Source organism: Pavona decussata, unplaced genomic scaffold (genome assembly GCF_977016875.1).
Source record: "Pavona decussata unplaced genomic scaffold, jaPavDecu1.1 SCAFFOLD_100, whole genome shotgun sequence".
In the NCBI taxonomy this organism is placed as follows: Eukaryota; Metazoa; Cnidaria; class Anthozoa; order Scleractinia; family Agariciidae; genus Pavona; species Pavona decussata.
The window spans coordinates 3,524,885-3,548,971 of NW_028145515.1; the positions used below are offsets into that span (position 1 = coordinate 3,524,885).

The 24,087-nt window shown below is 38.5% G+C and overlaps 2 protein-coding genes across 2 annotated transcripts; both read right to left on the bottom strand.

Annotated features, from left to right (window-relative positions):
- Window positions 1-170: 170 nt before the first annotated feature.
- LOC146472382 (beclin-1-like) lies at window positions 171-24,002 on the bottom strand. Its single transcript, XM_085119787.1, has 14 exons — window positions 23,679-24,002; window positions 22,562-22,638; window positions 21,793-21,851; window positions 14,885-14,966; window positions 13,969-14,363; window positions 12,971-13,054; window positions 12,647-12,707; window positions 12,036-12,124; window positions 11,809-11,880; window positions 10,933-10,971; window positions 8,631-8,673; window positions 7,913-7,962; window positions 4,973-5,029; window positions 171-2,850 (listed from the first exon to the last, which is right to left on the bottom strand). Exons 1-14 carry the CDS (start codon window positions 23,803-23,805, stop codon window positions 2,745-2,747), a joined length of 1,341 nt encoding a protein of 446 aa, XP_084975913.1. The 5' UTR covers window positions 23,806-24,002; the 3' UTR covers window positions 171-2,744.
- LOC146472383 (uncharacterized) lies at window positions 6,479-7,409 on the bottom strand. Its single transcript, XM_085119800.1, has one exon. The coding sequence runs from the start codon at window positions 7,318-7,320 to the stop codon at window positions 6,685-6,687; it is 636 nt and encodes a 211-aa protein (XP_084975926.1). The 5' UTR covers window positions 7,321-7,409; the 3' UTR covers window positions 6,479-6,684.
- Window positions 24,003-24,087: the final 85 nt, after the last annotated feature.

A 24,087-nucleotide genomic window follows, 5' to 3' on the forward strand; every position in this document is an offset into this window, starting at 1 on the left:
AGTAAAAGAGCTCTTTCTAGTGCTGGTATACGTTTTTAATTTTAACTTATTTGAATTTTCGGCCGCCAGTTTTGGAGAAGGGTCTATTGTAAGCTGTAGTATTGACCGCCATTCAAAATTTTCTAATTTGTTACAAAGTTAAACTGCCAAAAAATCTCTCCCCTTTCACATTTTGTTTGCAACTTTGGAATCTACAGTAATTTTGATGTGCTCTTTTTGCATCAAATATCGCTAAGATTTCAACTCAATGTTTTTAGGGGACGTGAGTCATGTGACTTCTTAGTGTAAGGGGCCTGTTAATTCAATTTCACTCGACTGGAATGCGACGGAGCCTGAATCGGAAGTTCCTCTGACGAGTAGATATTGGGTTTACCGTGGTGCTGCGTCGAGGTGGAAGGGAGCCCTCCAAAGTTAAGATGTATCCCAAGTATCGTTTCTGAACAATGGTCTGTTGTTACTCCAACAATAGACTATTTTTTAGAGACAATACTTACTGTTAACTTAACGAAGGGCTCAGTAACTCTGGGTCGAGAGTAGTAGGAAAGGTTCAATTATATGTACACAAATTTAAAATGATTTTAACGTGCGAAACAATTTATTTTTTGGATATCTTTATTGTGTATATCACCTATCTATACAATTAAAACAATATTCTTTGACTCTAAGTGATTCACTTGTTTCTTTAAGAGCTTGTGTAGCGGGAACGCCGCCGCGCTTGCCTAGAGGACAATTTTCTCCTTTATTTTTTAATTATTTTTAATTTCTCATTCATTTATTATAATATTAACAAGAAGTTGAAGTACAGTACAGTCCCCACCCGAAATTTAGGGAACAATTTCGGGACCTCACGCGGTCCCGAAGTTGTTGTGTCTCCCCCCTTCTTCCACCCAAAGAGTGACGACGCGCGCGATGATTTGCTCAACAAATAATGAACCTGGGGAGAGGGGAGGGTTGTTGAGAAGACTTTTGAGAGTCGTTATAGCTTTCCTTATTAGTAATAGCAATAGGGCTGAGTGGAGTCCAGTTGGGTCTGTAATACTAAAACAATGGAGAATGGTGTACGATAAAAGGCCGAAATGACGACGCAAAGTCCTGTCAATTACCATTTCTATAACAAATTTCAAGTAAAAATAGGAAGAAGACCTTTAAGGAGAGGTTTATTTGGGAGATGAGGCCCGGATCAGACGCCATACCTCTTGATAGACCGCGTTCCCATATTGTATTGTGCGACAAGCTCTACAGTACCAAGATATTTCAACGAGTTGATTTAAAGTCTTTAAACTGCCGGATTGCGTGAAAACAAATTAACCAAACTTGCTCACAGATGGGGAAACATAGTCCTTATTCTTTTCTTTGTTCACTTCTGATCGTCGACTTCGTCGGCGTTGGCCAGTATGCGTACATCTGTATCTCTTGCTTGGTTAATAGTAATTCTATATTGTCACAGGCATTATCTGCCTACTTTTGTTACTGCGCATCTCGAGATGCTCGGGTTTCCTATGGGTGGTGCCTACTCATACAGGGATATTTCTGCGTGGTTTAAAACTATGCGGAGAAAGCAGAACTCAGCAAGTGTTCTTGGTATCCAAAATGAAAATTGGGGGCAACCATACATTTTTCAGAGATAATAAAGCTTCATTTGAAAAAAAAAAAACAACAACAACAACAACAAAAAACAAAACAATAACCGCCATACATTGTTTTCTATTTCACGGCTTTTTAGAATAATTGTTGCTTAATTACCCCTAAAAAAAAAAAAAAAAAAAAATGCGTGGTTACCCCCAATTTTCTTGCTAAGATCTGCTATCCCGCATAGTCATAAACCGCAGAAAAATACTTCGGTATTAGTAGGCACCGTCCTTAAGGCTAGTTAAAACGGTTTCAACATTTCACCAACATTCATTCAACAAAAGTTGAACGGATGTCTGGCACATGTTGGACAAATGTTGATAGGAGTGTTCAAACGGTTTCAACACCATTCAACATTTGCAAGAGCAAAGGAAATGTTGAATCGACGTTGAATGAAAGTTTAAACCAATTTGAATTTGATTGAGCACGCTTTCAACAAGCTTTCAACATTTTTTACACTTTCAACAATGTTGAACGACCTGTTCAAACGCCCCCGACATTTGGTTCAACAAAGTGTTTAAGCAAATGTTGAAACCGTTTACACGGGCCTTGACACTGTATAGCTTGACTTCACTATTAAACCACCCAGGTGTGAACTCAGGATATGCTATTATGTTCATTTGAATGTCAGTGAAGATGATTTCTGCTCACTGGGGAGCGCGCACAGGATTTTCGAGCAAAAGAGAGACTACAGTCAACTCTCGCCTTGTATGGACAGCAGCTAAATCCCCGGCAAAAATAAATTGCAGACGTTTGACTGAAATAATTTCCCGTTATTACGGACTCTCGCTATTAAGGACACTAACTCACGGTCCCGAAGGTGTCTACAATAAAGGGAGTTGACTGTAGTGGCAGTCTATCTTGAATGGAAAGCACCATTTCTTTCATTTTGCATGCTGTTTTTAATAAAACCTCACCATTATTGTACGGTGACACCGTTTCGATATTGTCTGCAAGTGGCAAACTCCTTGTGTGAAGTTAAAACTGAGTTAAGAGCAATAAAAGGAGATTTTTCAAATCCACTTTTGTCAAATTTCAACGGGATCAATATTCATTTATATACATTTCATGCAGTTTATATCGAGTTGTTTCTTGAAGGCTGGCGAACGTTGGTATCACTTCTCAGTGAACTGGGACGAGACCCATGCCAGTCCCCACTTCAAGTTAGTCAACACGAATTTCAAAGCTTTTGTCCACTGCTCCTCGGAGTTGAACTGGATTCTAAAGAAAAGGAAAAGACATGTCACTTTGATCTAAAGCACAAAGACTATCTTTCCGACGTAACTCAATGACATGGGTTTTCCGCTGGAAAGCATTTGGCTTTAGGTCTATTAAGCCCAAAAACCATGCTATTTTTATTCTAACTGATCAGAGAAAACATTCTGCTTTTTCAACCAATCAGGAGAGAAACAATCATGTCTCGAATAACAGGGATTTCCGTGCGATAGATTATGGTTTTTCTGTATGTGTTCCCGCGCATGGCAATGACTGTGAGTTTCCCGCGCTTGACTAACAACGGGTTGCATGTTTTCCCCCGCTCGGAGCTTATTGCATGTTTTCCCGCTACTGGTGCCGGTTTTATGTTTTCCCGCGCTTGGCACCGGTCGAATGTTTTCTCCTGCCTGTCACTGCCTGTATGTTTTCCCGCGCTTGACTGACAACGGGTTGCATGTTTTCCCGCGCTCGGCGCTTATTGCATGTTTTCCCGCTACTGGTGCCGGTTTTATGTTTTCCCGCGCTTGGCACCGGTCGAATGTTTTCTCCTGCCTGTCACTGCCTGTATGTTTTCCCGCGCTTGACTGACAACGGGTAGCATGTTTTCCCGCGCTCGGCGCTTGTTGCATGTTTTCCCGCTACTGGTGCCGGTTTTATGTTTTCCCGCGCTTGGCACCGGTCGAATGTTTTCTCCTGCCTGTCACTGCTTGTATGTTTTCCCGCGCTTGGCACCGGTCGAATGTTTTCTCCTGCCTGTCACTGCCTGTATGTTTTCCCACGCTTGGCACCGGTCGAATGTTTTCTCCTGCCTGTCACTGCCTGTATGTTTTCCCGCGCTTGACTGACAACGGGTTGCATGTTTTCCCGCGCTCGGAGCTTATTGCATGTTTTCCCGCGCTTGGCACCGGTCGAATGTTTTCTCTTGCCTGTCACTGCCTGTATGTTTTCCCGCGCTTGACTGACAACGGGTTGCATGTTTTCCCGCGCTCGGCGCTTGTTGTATGTTTTCCCGCTATTGGTGCCGGCTTTATGTTTTCCGCACTTGGCACCGGTAGCATGTTATTTCCTGCCTGTCACTGCTTGTATGTTTATTCGCCCTTGTAACTGGTTACATGTCTTCCCTCACTATGCACTGACTGTATGTCTTACCCCGGTTGGCACTAGTGGTCCTTTTTTCCACTCTTGGTACTTCTAACATGTTCTCACTGAGCTTGCAACCGTGTGAAGATTTTTTTCTATTGTATACTGATTCGTATCTGTTATTTATGTTCTTAAATTATTTAACTGCGATGTTTTCCTGTAGTTAGCGGCCACTGAGTGGTGACAAAAACTTTCATTAATAATCATTTCATAATTTATTTTATTATGTCCCTCAGTTAGTACGCGCGGTGTGATTGGTCAATTTTGCGGGCCGTATTTAACTGTACGGAACGCTAAATTTGAAAGTTTCATGCCCGATTTATCTCAGAGATATAATAAATATTAGGAGTAAGTTCAAGTTTATTAAAACTCTCTCTGGCAGTTGAAAAGAACTGAATTAACGAGCTAAATTTACAAGAGATAATGAAATAAATAAATTAATCTAATAATACTAACAACTAACTAATTGAAATATTTAAATGTAAAAAATTCCTCCGCTCTCCTGGTTCTACAATTAATTAAGTTTTTGAACAAGGAAAATTGCTGCGGGGTTGTCCTTAAATCATAATGGCAGCTATTAACAACGGGTTTCGGTAGTAAGTGGACCAGGGGGTGATCACTTTGCTTCATTTCATCCATATACTTAAAACACAAGAACTCTCTCCTATCAGCCAGTGTTGTTAATTGAGCCAGCTGGAGGGCCTCCGTGTAAGTCTCAGCCTCTGGGAAAATTATTTTAGGCGCTTTGTTTTGGACTGTCTCGATTACATCAGACAGGTAACCCGGAATAGACTGCCACACTGGTACTGCATATGCCAGGACTGGTCTCACTGTGGTTAACTATACCTTCAGGATATCTTACTAATTTCGTTTTCACGGTTCGTACTGTAAGTTACGGATACTCTCCGTAAGTTACAGTACGGGCCTCGGACACGGTTAGTAAGAGGTATGTAATTATTCAGATGTAATAAAGAAAGCCTTGACTTACTTTATAGAGAATGCTCCGCCACTTCCACTGGAGTCGTAAATTTTTCCTTTTTCCATCCTACAAAGGAATGACAACAATATATTAGAATAACACCAAGATACAAACGAAACAAATGTATAAAAACCTTGTGCTGAACGAAGTTTCATCTGAAAACTTACTAATTGATGAGTACAAAAGAGCAGCAATTTGAGCCCTCGTAGATTAGAAATCTTGAGCAAATTTAAAGTCTTTGACGGCGCAAGAGAGAAGGCTGGCGAGTGGAACGAGGTTAGCCGGGCGCGACATTTTGAACCGTCGTCAACTCGCCCTCTTGTTTTCAACAACAGTGGCCAGATATCGATACCAACTATTCGATATCATAGATATTAGGATCGATATTCTTGAGATATATTGGTTGGTTCGATACAACCCACTTGGAACAGGCCAGGAGTGGCTTGAATCAGTTTCACATTGTACTCAAGAAACTTCTTTTCTCAGTGAAACGCAATGTCTGTAAATCCAATATAGTACTGTTTTCTCGTACAAAATCAATATTTTCCTGTTTATGTATGTCCTGTTGATGCTTCACTCAAACGGCGTATCGCAGTCCAGCAAGCGCGTAGTCAAGCGGTTTGTAGCCTGGGAACTAACTCGAACGATGAGGTCATAACACAACCAAGGACGATGACGTCACAGTATCGATGTTTATATCAATGTTTAAATCATTTGCTCTCAGACCTTGAAATCTCGCTCTCTCGGTTAGGTTGTAATGGAAAAATTGAAAACTGGCTTAACTTTACAAACCCTGACAAATACTTGAAGCCACTTTACAAAGGCGAAGACAAACAAATCAAATTCGTTGCATTTTTCAAGCGGTGCGTCAATCATGTCATTTAAAAGCACTGTAAAAAAATCCTTGAAAGGATAGCCTCCGCAACTGTATAGTATATAGCTCACGAAATAGGCACGAAAAAGGGACTTGTTTACCATGTACTTTTTATCACATACTGGGTCTCTTTCCAAAGATCGTATCTTCTAAGAAAGCAAAGAAAAAGATGCTCGCACGAGGAAATTAACGCGCGCAGTAGTTGCTCGTGCAGACAATTTTACACAGTCAACGCAGCAATAAATTCAAGGAACTTTTCTCGCAAGTGCTAACTCGAGGAGACGATATTTTTGTAAACTGGAAAGTGTAACGATTTAGCAAAAAGAGAAAAAACTTTGTGTACCTGGACCTAAAACAAATAATTACAGTCGCGCCATAGGAAACAGTGACGCAAGCAAGAGAAGTGCGCGTGCTAACTTAAACTTCGCGGTATCGCTATTTTCTTTTTCTTTTCTTGTCTTTTCCTTTTTTATTTCTTTCTTTCTTTTTTTCATCTAAACAGCTTAATTAGCGCTGCTAGCCAATTGCTGTTTTTACTTTTTTCTTCTTTTATCGAATAAAAATTGGATTCTTAACCTCCAACGATATCCATATATAAACTCCCAGACCAGTCTTACCCCAGTAGAAGACAGACGAAAGAATTGTGCCTTCAAATCGTTTATTCAAAGTAAGATGTTACGTGTACAATCCTTTCGAGTGAAAAATGCCAGTTAACTTCGCTTACTAAAACTCATTCAGCGTCCTAAGTCTTCTGTTCAAAGAACTTTACATAAGTCGAGAAGTTCAAAGTTTTTTCTACAAAGAAGGAACAAGAAATAAGTCGCAGTCCTTTCTCAAGTTAAAAAGTTCACTTGCGCGCGGATCGGCGCCTCTTTCTGCGGACTTTGCGCGACTTGGGCGCGGCTCTCTTCTTGTTAGCTCTGCGGGTGGCCCGTCTGGATTTCTTTCCAACGCGCCTCTTGGCTGCGGCTTTTCCGCGTCTGGCTTTGGTCTTGCGCCTCTTCACGACCTTCTTTGCCCTTTTAGCTTTGGTGACTTTCTTCACCGACTTTCTTCCGGGGCTCTTTGATTTAGAGCGCGAACGGGATTTTGATTTTGAGCGAGATCGGGACTTGCTGGAGCGCGTTTTGGAACCTGACCTCGAGCGAGAACGGGATCGGGTTTTGGATCTTGTCCTCCTCGCAACCGCTTGAGTGGCTGTTGGTGTGGAAGCTCGGCGAAGCTTGTATGAATGGCCTTTCCTAACAACTGCCTTTGATTTGATGCCTCTTGCCAAGGCGACTCTCACTTGCAGTGGGGTGGCTCTTTTTGTTTTGGGTTGTGCCTTGAGGTAAGCCAAGATCGCTTTGGCGCTGGAACCCTTGCGGTCCTTCAAGGCTGTGATAGCACCGTAAACCGCCTGGCTTGTAAGAGCTCTCTTGCGAGCTACCCTCTTCTTCTTGGCTGCACCGGTTCTCTTAGCACCACGTCGAGCTTTGGCCATCTTTGAACTGTTCTGGCGAATTTTTTTGCGGAGCGAAAAAAGTTACGTCTGAACAGTACGGCGAGTTGTGGCAAATGATTGGCTTAGCGAGGTACACGTCATAGACATAATTGCCAATTAGTTAATTACCGCAGGTTCGTTAACAATTAATTAGGCTAATTGGACGATTAATTAGTGACGTCAAGGCTACGTCACGAATGCCTATTACCAAATTAGAAGGTGTGAACCCAAGGCGTGGAGATTAGGAACGAATAATTAGTGACGTATACGTGACGTCGTGAATGTATATTACGAATTTGTCACGCAATCCCAAAGTTTGAAACTGCAAGGGAGGTGCGTGACGATTGTGGAATGCTTCAAACAAACAAAATAAAACCGAGTTCAAATCCGATTTAAAAGAAAATAAATCAGCTTATTTTAGTTGGAAGGGACGCAATATTACTGCCAGATATAAAATTGATAACAAAATATATCTGGACGCACAAAAAAGCTATGGAAATAACTCTTAAATTAGTTGAAACAGTGCGAAAAGCGATCTAGTTAGGAACTTTTTTATTTCTTGTTTAGTATTTAACATTTTTCAGGTACTCACCTATATGGAAGGCAAAATCTTTTATCCACTTTTTCTACCGCTTCTTTAAACTAGAAAATAAACAACAAATATAGAGGAAGATAAGTGTTATGTGGTCTGTGTCGCAATGTATTTGAAAATTATTAAAAAAACACCCCAACATTTTTGCGGAAAAATCCTTTGGCATTCAAATCAAAAATCCAAATAAAAACAAACTAAGTTAGTTATTTTTCACTGTTAATGTCGAGATTTGCTTCTTAATTTGCCGGAAAAAACATTAGAGTCTGTGGATGAAACTCCAAAATTAAAAAATGTGATAATCAAACTGAAATCTTGAAAGCAAATTTAGCCGTACTTTCCGGAGACATTGTTTGTTTCCTAATGGTTTGCAGAATGATATTTTTGAAATATTTTCCTTTTTTCGCCCGGGGAATTTAAACAGTTCCATAGTATTAGCCTTTCCCGAGTATTGGCTGTGTTGGCTGTTTACCTCAAACTTTTCTATTTGGTTTATCAGGTTCGTTCAAGTCTCCAAAAGTATTTTTATTTACGTCTTTAGATCTGTAGCTTGTTGCAAGGGAGGTAAATCCATGCGTTTTTGTACAAAACTGAACGTTTTATGTTTTCCGCGCGCTGTTCTACAAATTCTCCCTTTCGCGTCATTATCTCGCAACTTTCCTTTCCGGACACAAGTGCTCGAATGTTTTGAACATTAAGATACATTTATTCTAGTTAATACCTGTTGTAAACAATCCAAAAATCCAACCATCGCGTGGTCAAATCTGAACAGAGAAAGAAAGAGAAAAAAAAAAGAAAAAGGAACATTTGAAACATTTCAGATAAAGCTCGGCTACGAAAGGACGCTGAAACTCTCTTTCTTGAAATGTCTACTTGTTTGTGCGCGCGTACTTCCTACAGCATTTTCTATGGAAGCAAAATACTCCTGAAAAGACTCAGAAATATTTCTTGCTTCTTTGAAGCAGATTTCGCTTTCGAGAAAAAGGCAAAACACGACAAACAATACTTTGAATCGGGCCAATTTTCTCTATCAAACAGCTGAAATTCTACTGGGCGTTTTCAGCTCATTTTTTACTAAAACAGTTTTGATTCTCGTTTCGTTTTAGAAGCGCAATTTTATAGCCCAATCATAATTACTTTTTTCCCCGAAATAGCCAATCACAAACTTGCGTTGAGGCGCGCGTTCCGCCGAATGGCAGGAAAGTCTCGCGCGCAACTTTGGTTCTGACCCCAAACATAAACAAGGAAAGCAAAATTAAGTTACTTTGCTCGAAACCACAATATTCCAGTTTAAACAATTGCGTGAAACATGTAAACAGGTGTGTATAGAAAATGGCTTGACATGAAACTTAATGCTGAAGATGTACGGCGAACCACTGACTGTAGCGAACTGGAATCGGATCAACATCCAAGGGTATAAAGGAACTCAATGGATGCAAAAATCCGAGAAACGCTTCAGAGTTCTTGGGGTTTATTTCACGTACAAATTATATCTTACATTATAGGATAAGCGTAATAAAACTTGTTCAAAGCTGACAGGGTTAGCACGAACTTTCAGCTGTTTTTTTTTTTTTTGTTGTTGTTGTTACTTTAAAATCAACAGTCACCGTCGACCTAAACGTCGACAGGTGAAGATTTTTAAGTTTAAAAAACTTAAAGACAGTTAATACAACCCAAGTCTTATATTTTTTAGTCATGGGCAGGTTAAATTTTAAAATGTTTTTTGTATTATTTCTTTTTATTTGGTCTGAATCGGTGAATTTTTTTGTCTTTTGCATTGAGAGTATTAATTAACCAATTAACCATTGTTCAATTAACGAGGCAAGAACATTCCTACATGGGAGGGGAGGGTAGGGAAGGCCGTGAATCATTGTCATTATCATAACCTTTATTTAAACTAGATTAGATCAAAAGCATGACGATACTTGAGGGGTCGTGTCTGTGCTAACAAAAATTTTTCAATAGCTGTTAAAATTTCCACGCGCTGATTGGCTTATAGCTATTGTCTATAAGAGTTCAGACATTAAAAATGATGGCAGATGTAACGCGCGCGCTTTCTCTACGGAAAATAAAGCCAATTCTTAACGTGTTGAAGTATTTAGCACTGTAGTGCTAATTGGGGACACTATATACCAGTGAAATAAATACACAAACAGAAAATAACATTTGTTAAAATTCCCAACTGGTGGGAGCCAAACCAGTTGGCTATTTACAAAGCGTGGCCTTGGATTTGAAAATGGGGCTACCGTGAAACAAATCCAAGTGGTCAGAGCGGGACTTGAACCCGGGACCTCCAGATTACAAGTCTGGTGCCCTAACCACTTGGCCACACCGCCTCCCTATAAGAAACGAGTGGAACCGCGGGACAACGGCCTTATTATGTCCTCTCAAGTTATACCTGCTGTTTCTCCATACAATCAATAGACCCTTCTCCAAAATGGCGGCAACAGATTTGAATGAGTTAAAATTGAACTGAATGAAAAACTGATACCAGCACTGGAAAGAGCACCTTTACTTTAGTAATCTTGCAAAGTTTCAGCGTATTAGGTGTTATATCAGCTTAGGAAATGTAAGATGAAACTTGACAAATTTACAGATGTTTGTATGACTGGGGGTATACCTCATACCCCCAGACATAACTCCCAAACGTCTGTAAAGTTTTCATTTTTCAACTTACATTTTCTCAGCTGATATAACACCTGATATGCTGAAACTTTGCAGGGTTACTAAAGTAAAAGTGCTCTTTCTAGTGCTAATATACGTTTTTAATTTTAATTTATTGAATTTTCGGCGCCATTTTAGAGAAGGGTCCATTCTGATATCAGTGAAGGGTGTTTTGTTTCCCGCAATGTTTCAGAAAAAAAATGATCAATCTTTTCATTTGGAAGCCACAACCTATTGCAGTCGTTCTATTGTCGGGGCCAAACATCAGCAAAACATCTAAAAAATATGTTTGTCAGGTTTAATGTTGTAACCACTGCCCTTTATTACCTATGTTCTCTGGTAATAAAAGCTGTACTCACTTTGTATCCCAAAAGAATCTAAATCCACCAGTACCATATCTGAAAATACATGTAAGAAAGAGAGAGAATTGATAAAAATGAGATGAACACATTTATAATTTTGTAAGGAAATTAAATTTGGAACATGACTCACAAGAAGTTGCGAGTAGTTGAAATCAGTATCAGTAGATCAGACCTTTGCCCAAGACCATTAAATTTTTAAATAGTTGAAAGTGGGTTTTAAGACCTTCAAGAGGAGGTGTAGGCATCTAGGCCATATTCACTCATTCGTTATTTCTTTCTTCAAGTTACCCTTGTTTTCTTAATCTTTACGACAGTAATGTGTTAAAAAAATATGCTCTGCTACTGGCTTAATGAAGGTCACATGACCTAGTCATAAAGGAGCTGGACTTGATCCTGTGTTTAACCCCCTTCCCCCCCCCCCCCCCCCCCCCCTGCTCCCCACCCATGACCACTTTGATTTGTTTAATGGTAGTCCGATGTTTAAATCCAGCACTACTGCCAATTAGTCATTGAGAAACTATGAACCTAGTTCTGCTTCGAATAGTGACTGGGATATGTAACCCTTTCAAAAATGTCCATTACAACTGGCATATTACACTGGGTAATTTCCTCAAAAGACATGCAACTTGAGTCAAGGCTTTGTTGTGAGACAAGTTGGATAAAATGTTGCCCTTCAACATAAAAGCCTCCCTCGCTGACACCCTTTGGCTTGTCACACAATCCCCCCCCCCCCCCCCCCCCAACCTCCTGAAACAAGCCAAAAGAGCATCTGCGAGAGAGGCTATTTACAAGTTACTGTACTACTTTGGTGGAACTACAAGGGATAACTTACTGTCAAAAAGACTAAGATTGATATGTTATAGAACAACTTACAATGGAAGATCCTTTGACTTGTCTGTAAGTGATTCCAGGTAAGAATGATTTCCATAAGGAACCAAGCGAAACCTGACAGATTTGATGATATTCAAGAATTAATTATTAAAACCTGGTCATTAGATTTTTTTGCTTTTTGCAAGTACTACCAGTAATGATTTTACGTCAAATGTTCAAAATTGACAATGAACATTGAAAAGTTGAACTTGATAAAAGTATTTCGTTACCTTTCAAATGTCAGATTCATCTTGCGAGCAAGAGAATGAAGCAGCAAGACTGTTTGGCCCCATGCTGCATTTATTTCACTCCACTCAACCTATAAACATATAAACAAGAGACTGCAAGATTTAATGCCAAGTCTAAGAATAGCTTTTATCTCCAGCATTTATGTAACACTCACTGCATTAAAACAAACAGTTCAGCAGTCTACTGGATTATTTAAAAGCTGAATCCATCTGGTCTGGAAAGCTAATTTTGTTATTAAAAAATCAGTGGCACCATGTTGCACACTCGAATGAATTTGCACACAAACCTTGAGTTTCCTGGCCATAAGACCAACAATCTATACACTTGAGACTTCCTGAGAATCAAAGACTCAGTTTTGAGTTGAGACTGTCAACTTAAATTGACAAATACTGCAGAGCACTGCAAATAGCCACAAGGGCACAAAAACTATTCATCTTGAATACCATCAAAATACTTAATTATGATAATGCCGATGTCTTTTACCACAACTAACAGCGCAACAACTTTGTGCAGAACATCAGAACTGCACAACTCTTCTTATTACATAATAAAGTATTAAGAAGCTTGCTTGCAAATGGTGTACAGAACTTACCGGTACACTGGGTAGACGGCCTAGTCTGAAGTTATTTATTGTTCCAAAATGACCTTTATGCCTGAAGAAGAACACAGAATTTTCATGCAACTACAGTGTACACTTTGTCATGTACCCTGCCAAGCTCTTGTGAGACAAGTTTCACTAAAGGTGGTACGTAAACATATTTATTTGGAACTGTAAAATGAGACTCTAAGCATGAAGATTGCAAATATTGAGCTGCAGACAAAGATCATTGACAGGTCACCACACAACCACAAAGCCACTATTTATTTATTTTTTACATTTTTACTGTGAAAAAAAAAATATGAACTCAGTCCTCACCATATGTGAAATGTGCTGTTGAACACATTTGTTTTCTTTAGTTTGTCCAGCTGGGCTTGAGCATATCTTATTTGAACATCAACGCTGAAAAAAAAAATAATAAAATAAAATAAAGAAAGTAGGCTCTGTACGTACTAAGGTTTCAGTGAATAGTCATGACCTTGTAGGATTTCATCCAAAAACTCAAAAATAAGATCAACATTGAGAAAGAGAAGATGGTAGGTAAAATGTGAAGATCCACACTTATTTTACCAACTTTCTTTCTCACCACACAACAATAGGGGCCTTCAAATCATAGTACAAGTATGAGATAGAGTACGAGTACGACTTTCAAATTTCAAATCAGTCATGTCCCCAGAACTCTCTCTCCTTAGAAACGAGATTGGTGTGACAAGCAGTTTTCTACGACACGCAAACTAGATTTGAAAAGTTGTACTTGACTACTCAAGACCTGTACTCGAAGTCAAATCTCAAGGTCCCTTATTTCAAATTGGCAGTTGCATGGCCCTGCACATGTAAATTACATTGTACCTTAAACTCATCATCAGTTTCCTTTAAGCTTGGCCTAAACTTTGTCCACGTATTTAATACATGTATGTATTAATTCTTAAATTGAATTGAGTGAATTATTCTTTACATTACAGCATTGAGTATTTCAAAAATAACAATTATATTGTTTCTTGAGTATTTTTAATTTTTTTTTTTTCATTGTTGTCATGCCTTTTTTTTTTTCGGAAAGATTTCTGGAGAAATGTCCAAGATTCCATTCAAATGCCAGACATTACAAAGAAGAATTTGAATGTTCATTTCATTCTTGGACAATAATGTATCATGTATGACGTTAGCCTGTGAACAGGCTCCGAAGTGGGCTTTAGGGCGAAAAGAAAAATCGGAGAGAGGAGCAAGCCGAGCGCAGTCTGGGGGAGAGCGCGGTGGGGGAGGGGGGACATTTGGTTCAGTGCATGAGAGATCTGGCATCTGAATCAAGCCTTACAAACCTTTGTTGTTCATCCTGGTATTCTAGAAGCTCCTTTTCATACTGGCTACACTCCATCCAGTATTTCTTTTCTTCTATTGCCAACTGCTTGGATCTCTCCTTTTCCACTTCCATTTTCTCTGCCACTTTTTCCCTTTCCTTTTCAACTTCTTCCAATTTTTTAATCAGCTCTTCTTCTTCCTTTCTAAGTTCAGTGAGCTCTTTTGACAGAGCCTCAGTATCCAGCGAGGGCTTGTCGTTAAGCTTGTTGAAGAACACCTTGTAGTCTTTGAGTTCGTCTTCTGTGATCTTAAGCTGCTGGTCAAGCTGATCAAGCAAGGTGTCAGTGCATTCTTCGCACAGCGGGTGATCTATGCTTGACTGTCCTGACATGATATCAAACAGATGACTGGTGACCTTGAAGGATGAAAAATAAATTAGTTGAGAATCAAGAATGTATACTTATTGACTAATGGCGTCCCTGGTGTTTTGTAATAAAGTTTTGATATAATGCATGTGCTGACCGGTTGAAACAGCGTGCTCTCTCAGAGTACAGATGCACGGAGCAACGGTGTCAAGCCATCAGCAGCTAGAACACTCAGTATAATAATAACAATGATAATAATAATAATAATAATAATAATAATAATAATAATAATAATAATAATCAACTTTATACAGGGAGCTCACATCACGAAAGTGATATTCAGTGGGGCCCTGTAAGAAATAGAAATAGGGAGAAACACTTGACTACATCTTGTGTTTCCCCCTACACTTCTTTCGTGCTCAAGCTGCTTCCTGTGTGCTTTACAACAGAACAGAGCACATTCAAAGCTTCTTTATTTGTTAAAATATGAACAAAAATTAAAAAAATATATTTAAACTAAATGTGATAAGGAATGTTTTAAGAAAAGGGCCTAAAAGCCTTAAAGACATACTTTAAGTCTGTGGCTAAGATTTTCTGTGTTGACGGGCTGAGTGTCTTCAATAACAGTGAAACCACCTTCTAGAGACTGCAGCCTGTAACAAAAACAAATGCCATAAATGAATACATGACTTCCATTTTTCCTACAACACTACCAGCTCAGAGTTATAGTGGTACTAGTCTATGCAAGAAGAAACTGGTTTTCCACATTTAAAACATTAAATGAATATCAATAAATAATTACATAATACCCTGTATATACATCTACATGTTCAGAACATGTTTATAACGACAGTAGCATCATCAAGATCATCTTGATAAGGATAAACCTCATTTTAATTTACTTTCAACACAATTAACATACATGTATGCAACTTACTATAAATAAATTAAAACTAGGTTTGTCAAAAGACCTCATCAGTTGGTCACCATGTTTGTTTTGTCACCATGTTTGTTTTGAATCTGAAACAACTTCATGTAACAATATGCGAAACATAACCTTAGAATATGTACTTTAAAAAATCTGGCTTCCATACTTTGTAACTAATAATAAATGTAACTCTTCCTTCCATGTGCAGGAGGCCTGTCATTTAAAGATTTCCTGGCCCACTCTCTCCATCTCCCCCTTAGCATTCTTGTTAAGTTCTGCATTTGTATGGTTCACTGATACATAATTACATCTCATATATTTCAGGTCACAAATTTTGTGACCTGAATGGCCTCCCAATGACCTCCCAATCTTCAAATCAAATTGAAGAGAAAAAAAAATGAAAATATTCATTTGACGTCACACAGGTAGACATGAGTGGGTCCCCTCCCTCGTGATATACGCGCCGATAATGGATTTTGATTGGGCCGCTTTTTTTGAAGACAATCAGAACAATAGATCCCTTCTGGGAGAGGGCAGAATTTAATGTAGGTTTAATGAATAAATCAAAAGATGATTTGACGTCACACAGGAAGGGATGAGTGGGTCCCCTCTCTCGTGATACACTGTATGTGCCTCAATAATAGATTTTGATTGGGCCACTTCTGTTAAAGACAATCGGAACAATACATCCCTACTAGGGGAGGACATATTTTAATGCATAAATTAATGTGTAATCTCGTACCCCGATCTCAGTCGTCGGTTCGGGAATGTCGAAATGTGAGATCTGGTAAAGTTCGATACAACGCCATTTCTGGTTGGTTACCAGAATTAAGAATGCCTCATTCTAATCTGCTCTGTGATTGGCTCTTTCCTTCTGTGTTTGGTTTTCGCTCAGTTCGGGGAAGAAACAAAAACACGGAAAAGTTTTCCCTCCGATTAAGATTGTCATGCGACGTTTTAATACATACATGCCCTTTGTGTGGGGAGAGAACAGTGAGAAATTGTTTTTTCGGAAGACAACAGCGACTTTAGCCGAAAAGAGTTTGCAGTAACGTTCAAACGGCCTTGCCAAATTACACAAGTTTCCAACACGATGGATATAAGCTTGCTTACTTTTGGGGATAAAATGGAGGTAGGTCATATATTTTTTTTGGTATTTCTTGACAAAAAATGATTTTTTTTTTTAAATGATTATTTATTTAGTAAACGCAAATTAATTTCCCCAAAATACTTTACCTTGAGTTCCTGAACACGCGCGCCGCATTTGCTAGCATATTTTCAGTTTTTGTCTTCTGCTAAAAGATTATTTTCCTTCTATAAATTGAACTGGACTTTGAGTAAGAGACTTCATAAAATAATATTAGTCCTTTCAGACCAGTGTGCTTATTCCTTCAAGATCCATACAACATCTCTCATAGGACTTTGGAGAAATTGATAGAGTGTCCACACAATATTATTATTCATCTGGCCCCAGTTGTTCAAAGGCTGGATAAGGCACTATTCAGGGTCTAAAATATACTTCACGTAAAACCTTTTCCAAGGTTTTCGTACACTCCCAAACTTAACTGTGGTAAGAGTGTGCATATTCGCTTGCACAAGAGGAAATACTGAAATCTTTGCACAGATTGGAACTGACGGATAGCGACTTATCCACTGGATAAAGTTATCCGGCCTTTGAACAACTGGACCCTGGTGAGATCAATATCCCTCCCACCCCTCAGCTAAGAGAAATGAAAAATGTCCGACTTATGACCGCCAAAATAATAGTAATGAAACCCGTACTACAACAGAGAACACGTTGTCTGAACCGATTAGGGCTCTTTATGTAAGTGTAGTTAGTTTAATTTTATCCCCTCTCTCCCACCTACTGAGTTAAAAAAAAATTGGATCCAAAATATAAAACTAGCCTTCCTCTAAAATAAAAATGGGGACATTGGTTTACATGTCTGCACCACCTAATGTTTTGCAGGTCTATGCTTGTGATAGGCTTTAGAAAAGAAGTGGTTTTAAAAGGAGGACATGCCTCTTTGGATTTGACATCACTTATAGTTTTTAGAATCTTTTTGCCATTGTTCTTTTCTTCAAGATAGGGGAATCTCTCCATTATTTTATCATTAGTATGGAGTCCTTGAAGTACAAAAAACACTTCATTTACTACTTCCATTGTTAATCCTTAGCACATTCTCTGATACAAATAGTTATCACTGGCCTCAGTTTCTCCTTTATTTCTTGTTAACTCTGCCTTAATTTCTTCCATCTGATTTCTAGGGAGAAGCAAGTTCCTAAAGTTCCTATCAGTGATGTGAATATCTTCAAGGGCTAAAACAGCTGGACACAGCTCAACACATAAGTGAGAGCAATGACAGTCATTTCGGACAACAGATATCACAACAGCTGCATTTCTCACACAAAAGCCAAAACCAAAGTGGTTACAAGCAAAAATTTTCCCCTGCACAGATTTCTGGGGTATTTACACTAATCTGTCAATATGGGTTGCATTTCTTCAATATTTGCACCAATACGATTGTTGTTAAAGTAAAGTTTTGATGTAGCAGGCTTCCCATCTCTTCCACTTTCTTGGAAAAAACTTTCCATAGTTTGCAAAAGACCAAAATGAATAAATTATTATCCTTCCAACACAATGAGAATCAAACCCCATTCCCAAAGATTGTGGCAAATAATATTCATTGTCAGTCTGTAGAGAATGAGACTGAGCCAAAAGTGCATTTTGAGGAATTTGGGGAGTAAGGTAGAACTGGTGATCCCCAAGCTTTCCACCCAAAAAGGCACCCCCAACTCCACACAGTACTAATGATGAGTAAATAATAGGCTGACAGGCTTAATTTTTGACATTGGTGGTGATAAGTTCACCTGCTATGGGCGAAAATATGTAATCAAACTGGTCAACATTACTTTGTGTTAAGATAGGAGGGCCTTTGTAGTACTCCATAAATCTTTCATATTCAAACTTTGTATGATTGTAGTTTGGTTGTTTTTCTGTTGCTGTTGTTGTCATGACAACAATCTTCGCTGTAGGGAATACTGAGGAAAATGTTCCTCGTTTGCTGTACTCTGAAGTTGTGCCCCCTGAACAAAGATGCAATTAATTAAGAAAAAAGTGTAGTCATTCACTGGGATGTTGTTATTCTTTCCATTAGAATACGACAATATAATTACCAGAAAATGGATAATGAGAAGGCTGAATAAAAAGGGATTCTCAAGTAACTAAGCCCTTTTTGACGCATGGCGGGGTGGTGGAAGGACGAAGCATAAAAGAAGCTGCGATAATCACCAACAATATGGCTCTGTATTTATTAGCTTTTAACCTTTAAGCCTCACTGTCAACATACAGTTTCTCCTTACTGGTCTCTACATGTCCATTTTTCATAGTAGCATTATAGGGAGGTTGTTGAAATATCAAGAAATTTCACCACTGGTGATCTCATGACCTCTCCTTGATTGTGTATTGATAAATATTAGGAGAAATTTTGGTACTGATCACTACTGGGGCTTAAAGGTTCAAGGTTCACTGTTTTGATATTTTTTGTGTACTTGTGTGAAAAGTCCTTGAACATAATTTTGTGTTGCTGGTCTTAATATTAAGAAAAGTTAGGACCTGACAGGGGTGCAAATATCAATACAAGAAAATTTGTTTTGCTCAAGGAATTGGCATCAACAAGGAATTTTCATCCAAGACAGACACTGTTTTCAAAGTTTCTTTTCCCCACCACTTCTCTGCAGTGGGTTTGTGTCTGACAGTTTGATTAAATGTTGTTTCCTGGCTATGGAAGGCCATGGTTAAGGAATACTTAGGAATTCATGGTTACTGAAGATCAGCTTACTGTGAAAGCTGTTGTTTTGCTGCAGAAATGGGTGACAGTTCATTAGAACACACAGACATGCACAGGAAAACAAATAGTGGAAATATTTTTTTTATTTGTTTTCTATTTATCTGCCATTTGCTACTTTTATGAGCCCAAAAGACCTTCACACCTTCCTATTATTATTGTTATTATTTTTTTTTTTTGCTGAAATCAAGGATCCCATCAGAGGTGAGTGTCCAAGCACCAAGATAGCTGCTTTGGATATAGAGAACCTTGTATTATTCTTAGTGTATCATCCTCTATGCATGTACAAATAATGCAATGCTCAGTACAACAATGATTATTTAAGCAGCTCATTGTGCCTTGCAAATCAAATGCAGATAATGACCTTTGTTCTTCATATCAAGAGTCAAATATTATTAGACTTGTGTATTATGTGGTTCTAACTTTAGAGTCTGTGGACTCCTATGTGTAAAATTATAACCTTTTTTAACTTGTCATCAAAGAAGCAGTCGATGGGGCATGTCCCCTAAACTTAACATAAATTTCAGGTGAAAACTTTTCAAGTTTTATGTGATAAAGGTGAATCAAGAACCACTGAAAGGGAAAGCTCATCACTACCAAATAAAACTCTAATGGGAAACTCATAGGGACTTGCTCTGTTTGCTCACATGTTGCAAGTAACCAAACATTCTTCAGATCCCAAATCCAGATGTGGTACCTCCATTTCCCAAAAGAAATTCAAACTTCCATTTTTGAGAAAAAAAAAACCCCTTTAAAACAGCAAGGGTGTACTCGGTATTTTAATGTTGGACATAATTGGGCGCCTACCATTTACACGGACAGGTCTTTCTGGTTTGCTGGTATATAACCAAGACAGTAGCATGGTGTTAGGGCTAGGATGGTTCATGGTTCATTTATTTCACACTATTTGTAACACAACATTAACATAGAAAGAAAAGTATTACAACAAATGATTACAAGATAAAAATAAATACAGTACAAATTATAAAATGTGTGTGGTGGTCAAAGTAGCAAAGGCTTTCTAGCTGACCACCACCTACTTTTAAGTAAACAAAGAAATGACACTGAGCTTTATTGAGATATTAGAAAATGTAGGAAATGTTTGTAGAGCCTAGGATGTACAAGAGAGAATTACATTTGTGTAAATTAAGGTATGTTTGAGATATACTGAACCGAGCAAGAAATCTAAACAGGACAAGCTTAATAAAAGAAGAACAAAACAATAAATAAATAAAAACAAAAAAAAAGCAAAAAAACAACATACAAACAAACAAACAACAACAACAACAAACAAAAAGAAAGCAAAAGGACAACACATCATCAGCAGCAACAGCAGCGACAACAAAGATCAAAATATAAGCAGACAATTATTATTATTATTATTATTATTATTTTTAACTCTATTATTATTATTAGATAGTTACATACTATTATATTTGATCATTAAACAGAACATATATTATTTGATTGACAAGAGATCAGGTGGGCCTTATAAAGTTTCTTAAACCTGTTAAAAGTTTTTGTTTTTTTCAATGCAATGGGGACAGTTTCCCATATGACAGAAGCAGAGTACTTAAAAGTAAATTTGCCTATGTTAGTTCTAACTTGTGGTCGGTGGAAATTAAGCTTGGCAGAATTTCTGGTGTTATAGGAGTGGACAGTTGTTGTAGGTAGGAGGAGGCCCTGTTTAGCTGGTTCATATAAAATAATATTATTACAGTGACCTTGAGTTGTGTCCTTTGGCCTGTAAAAGAAACCTGCCGCATTTACACAATCCATTTGGTTTGGAAATTCAAACCATTACCTTATGGAAGAAGGAGAATTTGTGTGACCAAATCAGCTGAAAGACTACAAAGAGAAGAAATAATTTTTAAGTATCACTGGTAGACCACAATTTCTGAAACTTTGCAAATGAAAATATGACATGAACCATTTGACTTTCCAATGCGAAATTTAACACCACGATGCCAATCAGTAACTCTATTGTGCCTCATCTACAACAACGACCACAAAATTTTTCTGATAAAGCTTCGACAACAAAAACTCTCTGCACTGTCTGTTGCTACCTTTACCTTGGGGTGCACAAAAATTATGTGACATTTCCCTGCCTGTAAATTACAGTATCTTCAATACAGTTACCATCTAAGGCGAAAACTGGTACAGCTTACTCCGGTTGACTTAAGTCTTTTTAATTGATCGTCGATAAGCACGTTGATCTTGAGTGGAGAAAGCACAATTACAATGGATTTGTTCTTGGAACAGTTTTCATTACAAAGATGGTCTAGATGGTCACAAAGGGTAGGAACTAATCTTAGTAAAAAAGTGATTTACCGCGCTTGTTGATTGCAATCTCTCCTGTTGCCTTTTTCGTTTTGGTTTAAGTTTCAAGTTTTGTTGTCCTCTCGACCGAAGAACGTTCCGAAGAGCACCCTCGAAAGCGAAAATCTCACCAGGAATGATCACAGTTACGAGCCGGCGGCCATTCAGCACGGTGGACAAAGGATGATGGGCAGGCCCGTATTCCGGGCCTCAAATCGAACTTTACCAGATCTCCCCTCCGCCTGACCGTGGGAGATCTGGGTACGAGATTAATTAATGTGCACTTTTGTGGCTACGACGAAGAAAAAAAACTTTAGATACCCGACCCAAACCTAGACACGACCTGCCCTGCAGGGCATTCCGTGTAATAATACCAAATCTCACCTTGCTGGGGGAATTATTCTCCTCACAACAGTGTCATCATCTTCTGGATTAACAGGAGCCTAATTCAAGTGTAAATATGCTATTTAACAATTATTCCACGAGTGTGCGTTGGATATGAGATGATAGATAGCCAACGAGGCACGTAGCGTGAAGTTAGCTATAATCATCTCATATCAAACAAGCACGAGTGGAATAATTGCTTTTAATTATTAAAAAACAATCAAGAAATATTGCTAGATCTTGCTGATTTCGCTTCGCAAGAGCAACCAGAAGACAATTGAATGGTTGTCATTTCTCCGGCATAGGATAATGGCTCATAATTATACCATGGCTGCTAAGCCAATCAAATCCCTGGATTTGCATTATACAATGATCCAGTTTTTAATAATGGTACATATGCAATAAGAATGATGTGCGGTTCCAGAAAATATCCATACTGTCTCATCCCATGACAGGCCACTGGGAATTCCAGGGAGGAGGGGGTGAACTCAAGCTGAACCTGAATTTCAAGAAGGTTGTAGAGAGAGATGGGGGAGGGGGTGGTGGTGGATTTCAAACCAGAAGCATTCATTGGCAAGTATGGATATTTCTTGAACGAAAACAATGACAAAAACAAAAAGACAAAAACCAATTTACAAAAATTATACATAGCAGCAACCTCAGTAACTTTATGTGACTGAATTTGCATGACTTTGATAATGTCTATTTTCAAATAAAAATAAAATAATAATTATTTTATCAGTACTACATGTAACTGTCCTAATTTTACCTGATGTAAAGATGAATCGTGTACTCCACTTGCATCTTTCCCATCATCAGTTTGAGCTGCAAACTCTGGAAAGGGTACTAAAGGAATTTTGAATATTAATCATACATGTAGTGTCAGAGTATGAGGGTAAAATTACTCGTGCAGACCTTGTAAGTTCCACACCACCCGAGCTTAACTCTGGTTTTCATAGCAATAAGTGACTAGTTAGAGCAACTACTAGACTGCGGCCAGTCTCTCTTTTGCTTGAAAATCTGCAGGGAAAACGAAAAAACACAGTACACAGGTCACGTGCAAGCAGCGAAGCTGGCGCCTGCGCTACTCGCAGCTTCGCAACTTGCATGCGTGACTCATACTCAGTGTTTTTCCTCACAGATTTTTGAGCAAAAGAGAGTCTAAGCAACTACCCCTTCATAGAGCACCCTGAAGTAGGAAGGGGGGGGGGGGGGGGGAGGACAGGGTATAATCTCATTTCCCAGCTCAAATTTTGCTCAAATCCATGCTTGATCCATGTACATGTATTACTAAATTTTATCGATTTTTATAGCAAAGGTTTGATAATACTTTAAAAGCAAGTAAAAATCAATGTTTCAACGTTTCATAGTCGTCATGACACCATTTTCAAGAAAAAAAAAATGTTTTCATTGTGACTCCGAAATGTTATTCAATTTTGTTGTTGATTTTTGCTTGCTTGGAATTCTTGCATTTATCAATAATTTGAACTTGTTGATTAACAATTATCAAAAATATTGTCAAATATCAAGTTATTGACAAGCTTTGGGATGATTGGTTTTTGACGGATATGTTACATCCTGCAAAAGGTAACTGCAGAAAATGGGAATGGTCTGATCTTTCGGTGGAAACCAAGTGTTTTACATCTACATGTACCTAAGAACATTTGTAATGTTCCAAGACACCCACTTCCGGGTTAGAATTAAAATACGCTGACAGCAGCGATATGAATGCTTCAATTCCGTGTACAGAAAGTAAATAATCAAATGTAATAGGAAAGTTTACTCAGGTTTAATTTACTAATAGCTGTATAGTAAGCTAAATAAATTATGCCAGGTGGTACCACCTTCTTGGTATAATATTTTCATTTTCTGGGTTAACATCTAACCTGTCAACTCTGCAATGGTTTCTCCATCCAGAGACAAAAGAGAATGATCCAACTTCAAAGGCTGGTAACATCTTTGACAAACATAGCTGACATGAGTTGTGCCACGAACATCTTTTGTGGAAGCCATATTTACAGGTCGATATTTCGCTACAATAATCCGTTGGATAGGAAAATGTCAAGGATTCATGATAATAAGAGATCCATCTAGGCTTTTCCGGGATCTACTACCTGTTACGAAGGAAACCTTTGAAGAGAAATAGAAATAAATTCGAAAGTGAAGAGATATATTACATTTCAGACATGTTATTTCTTCCAGGCGAAGCGGCCTCGCCTTTTCGTAGAACGAGGAAGATTGAAACCAAGTGCTCAATGACAACTGTCTTTTATGTAATGTGCACTGTAATGTCTC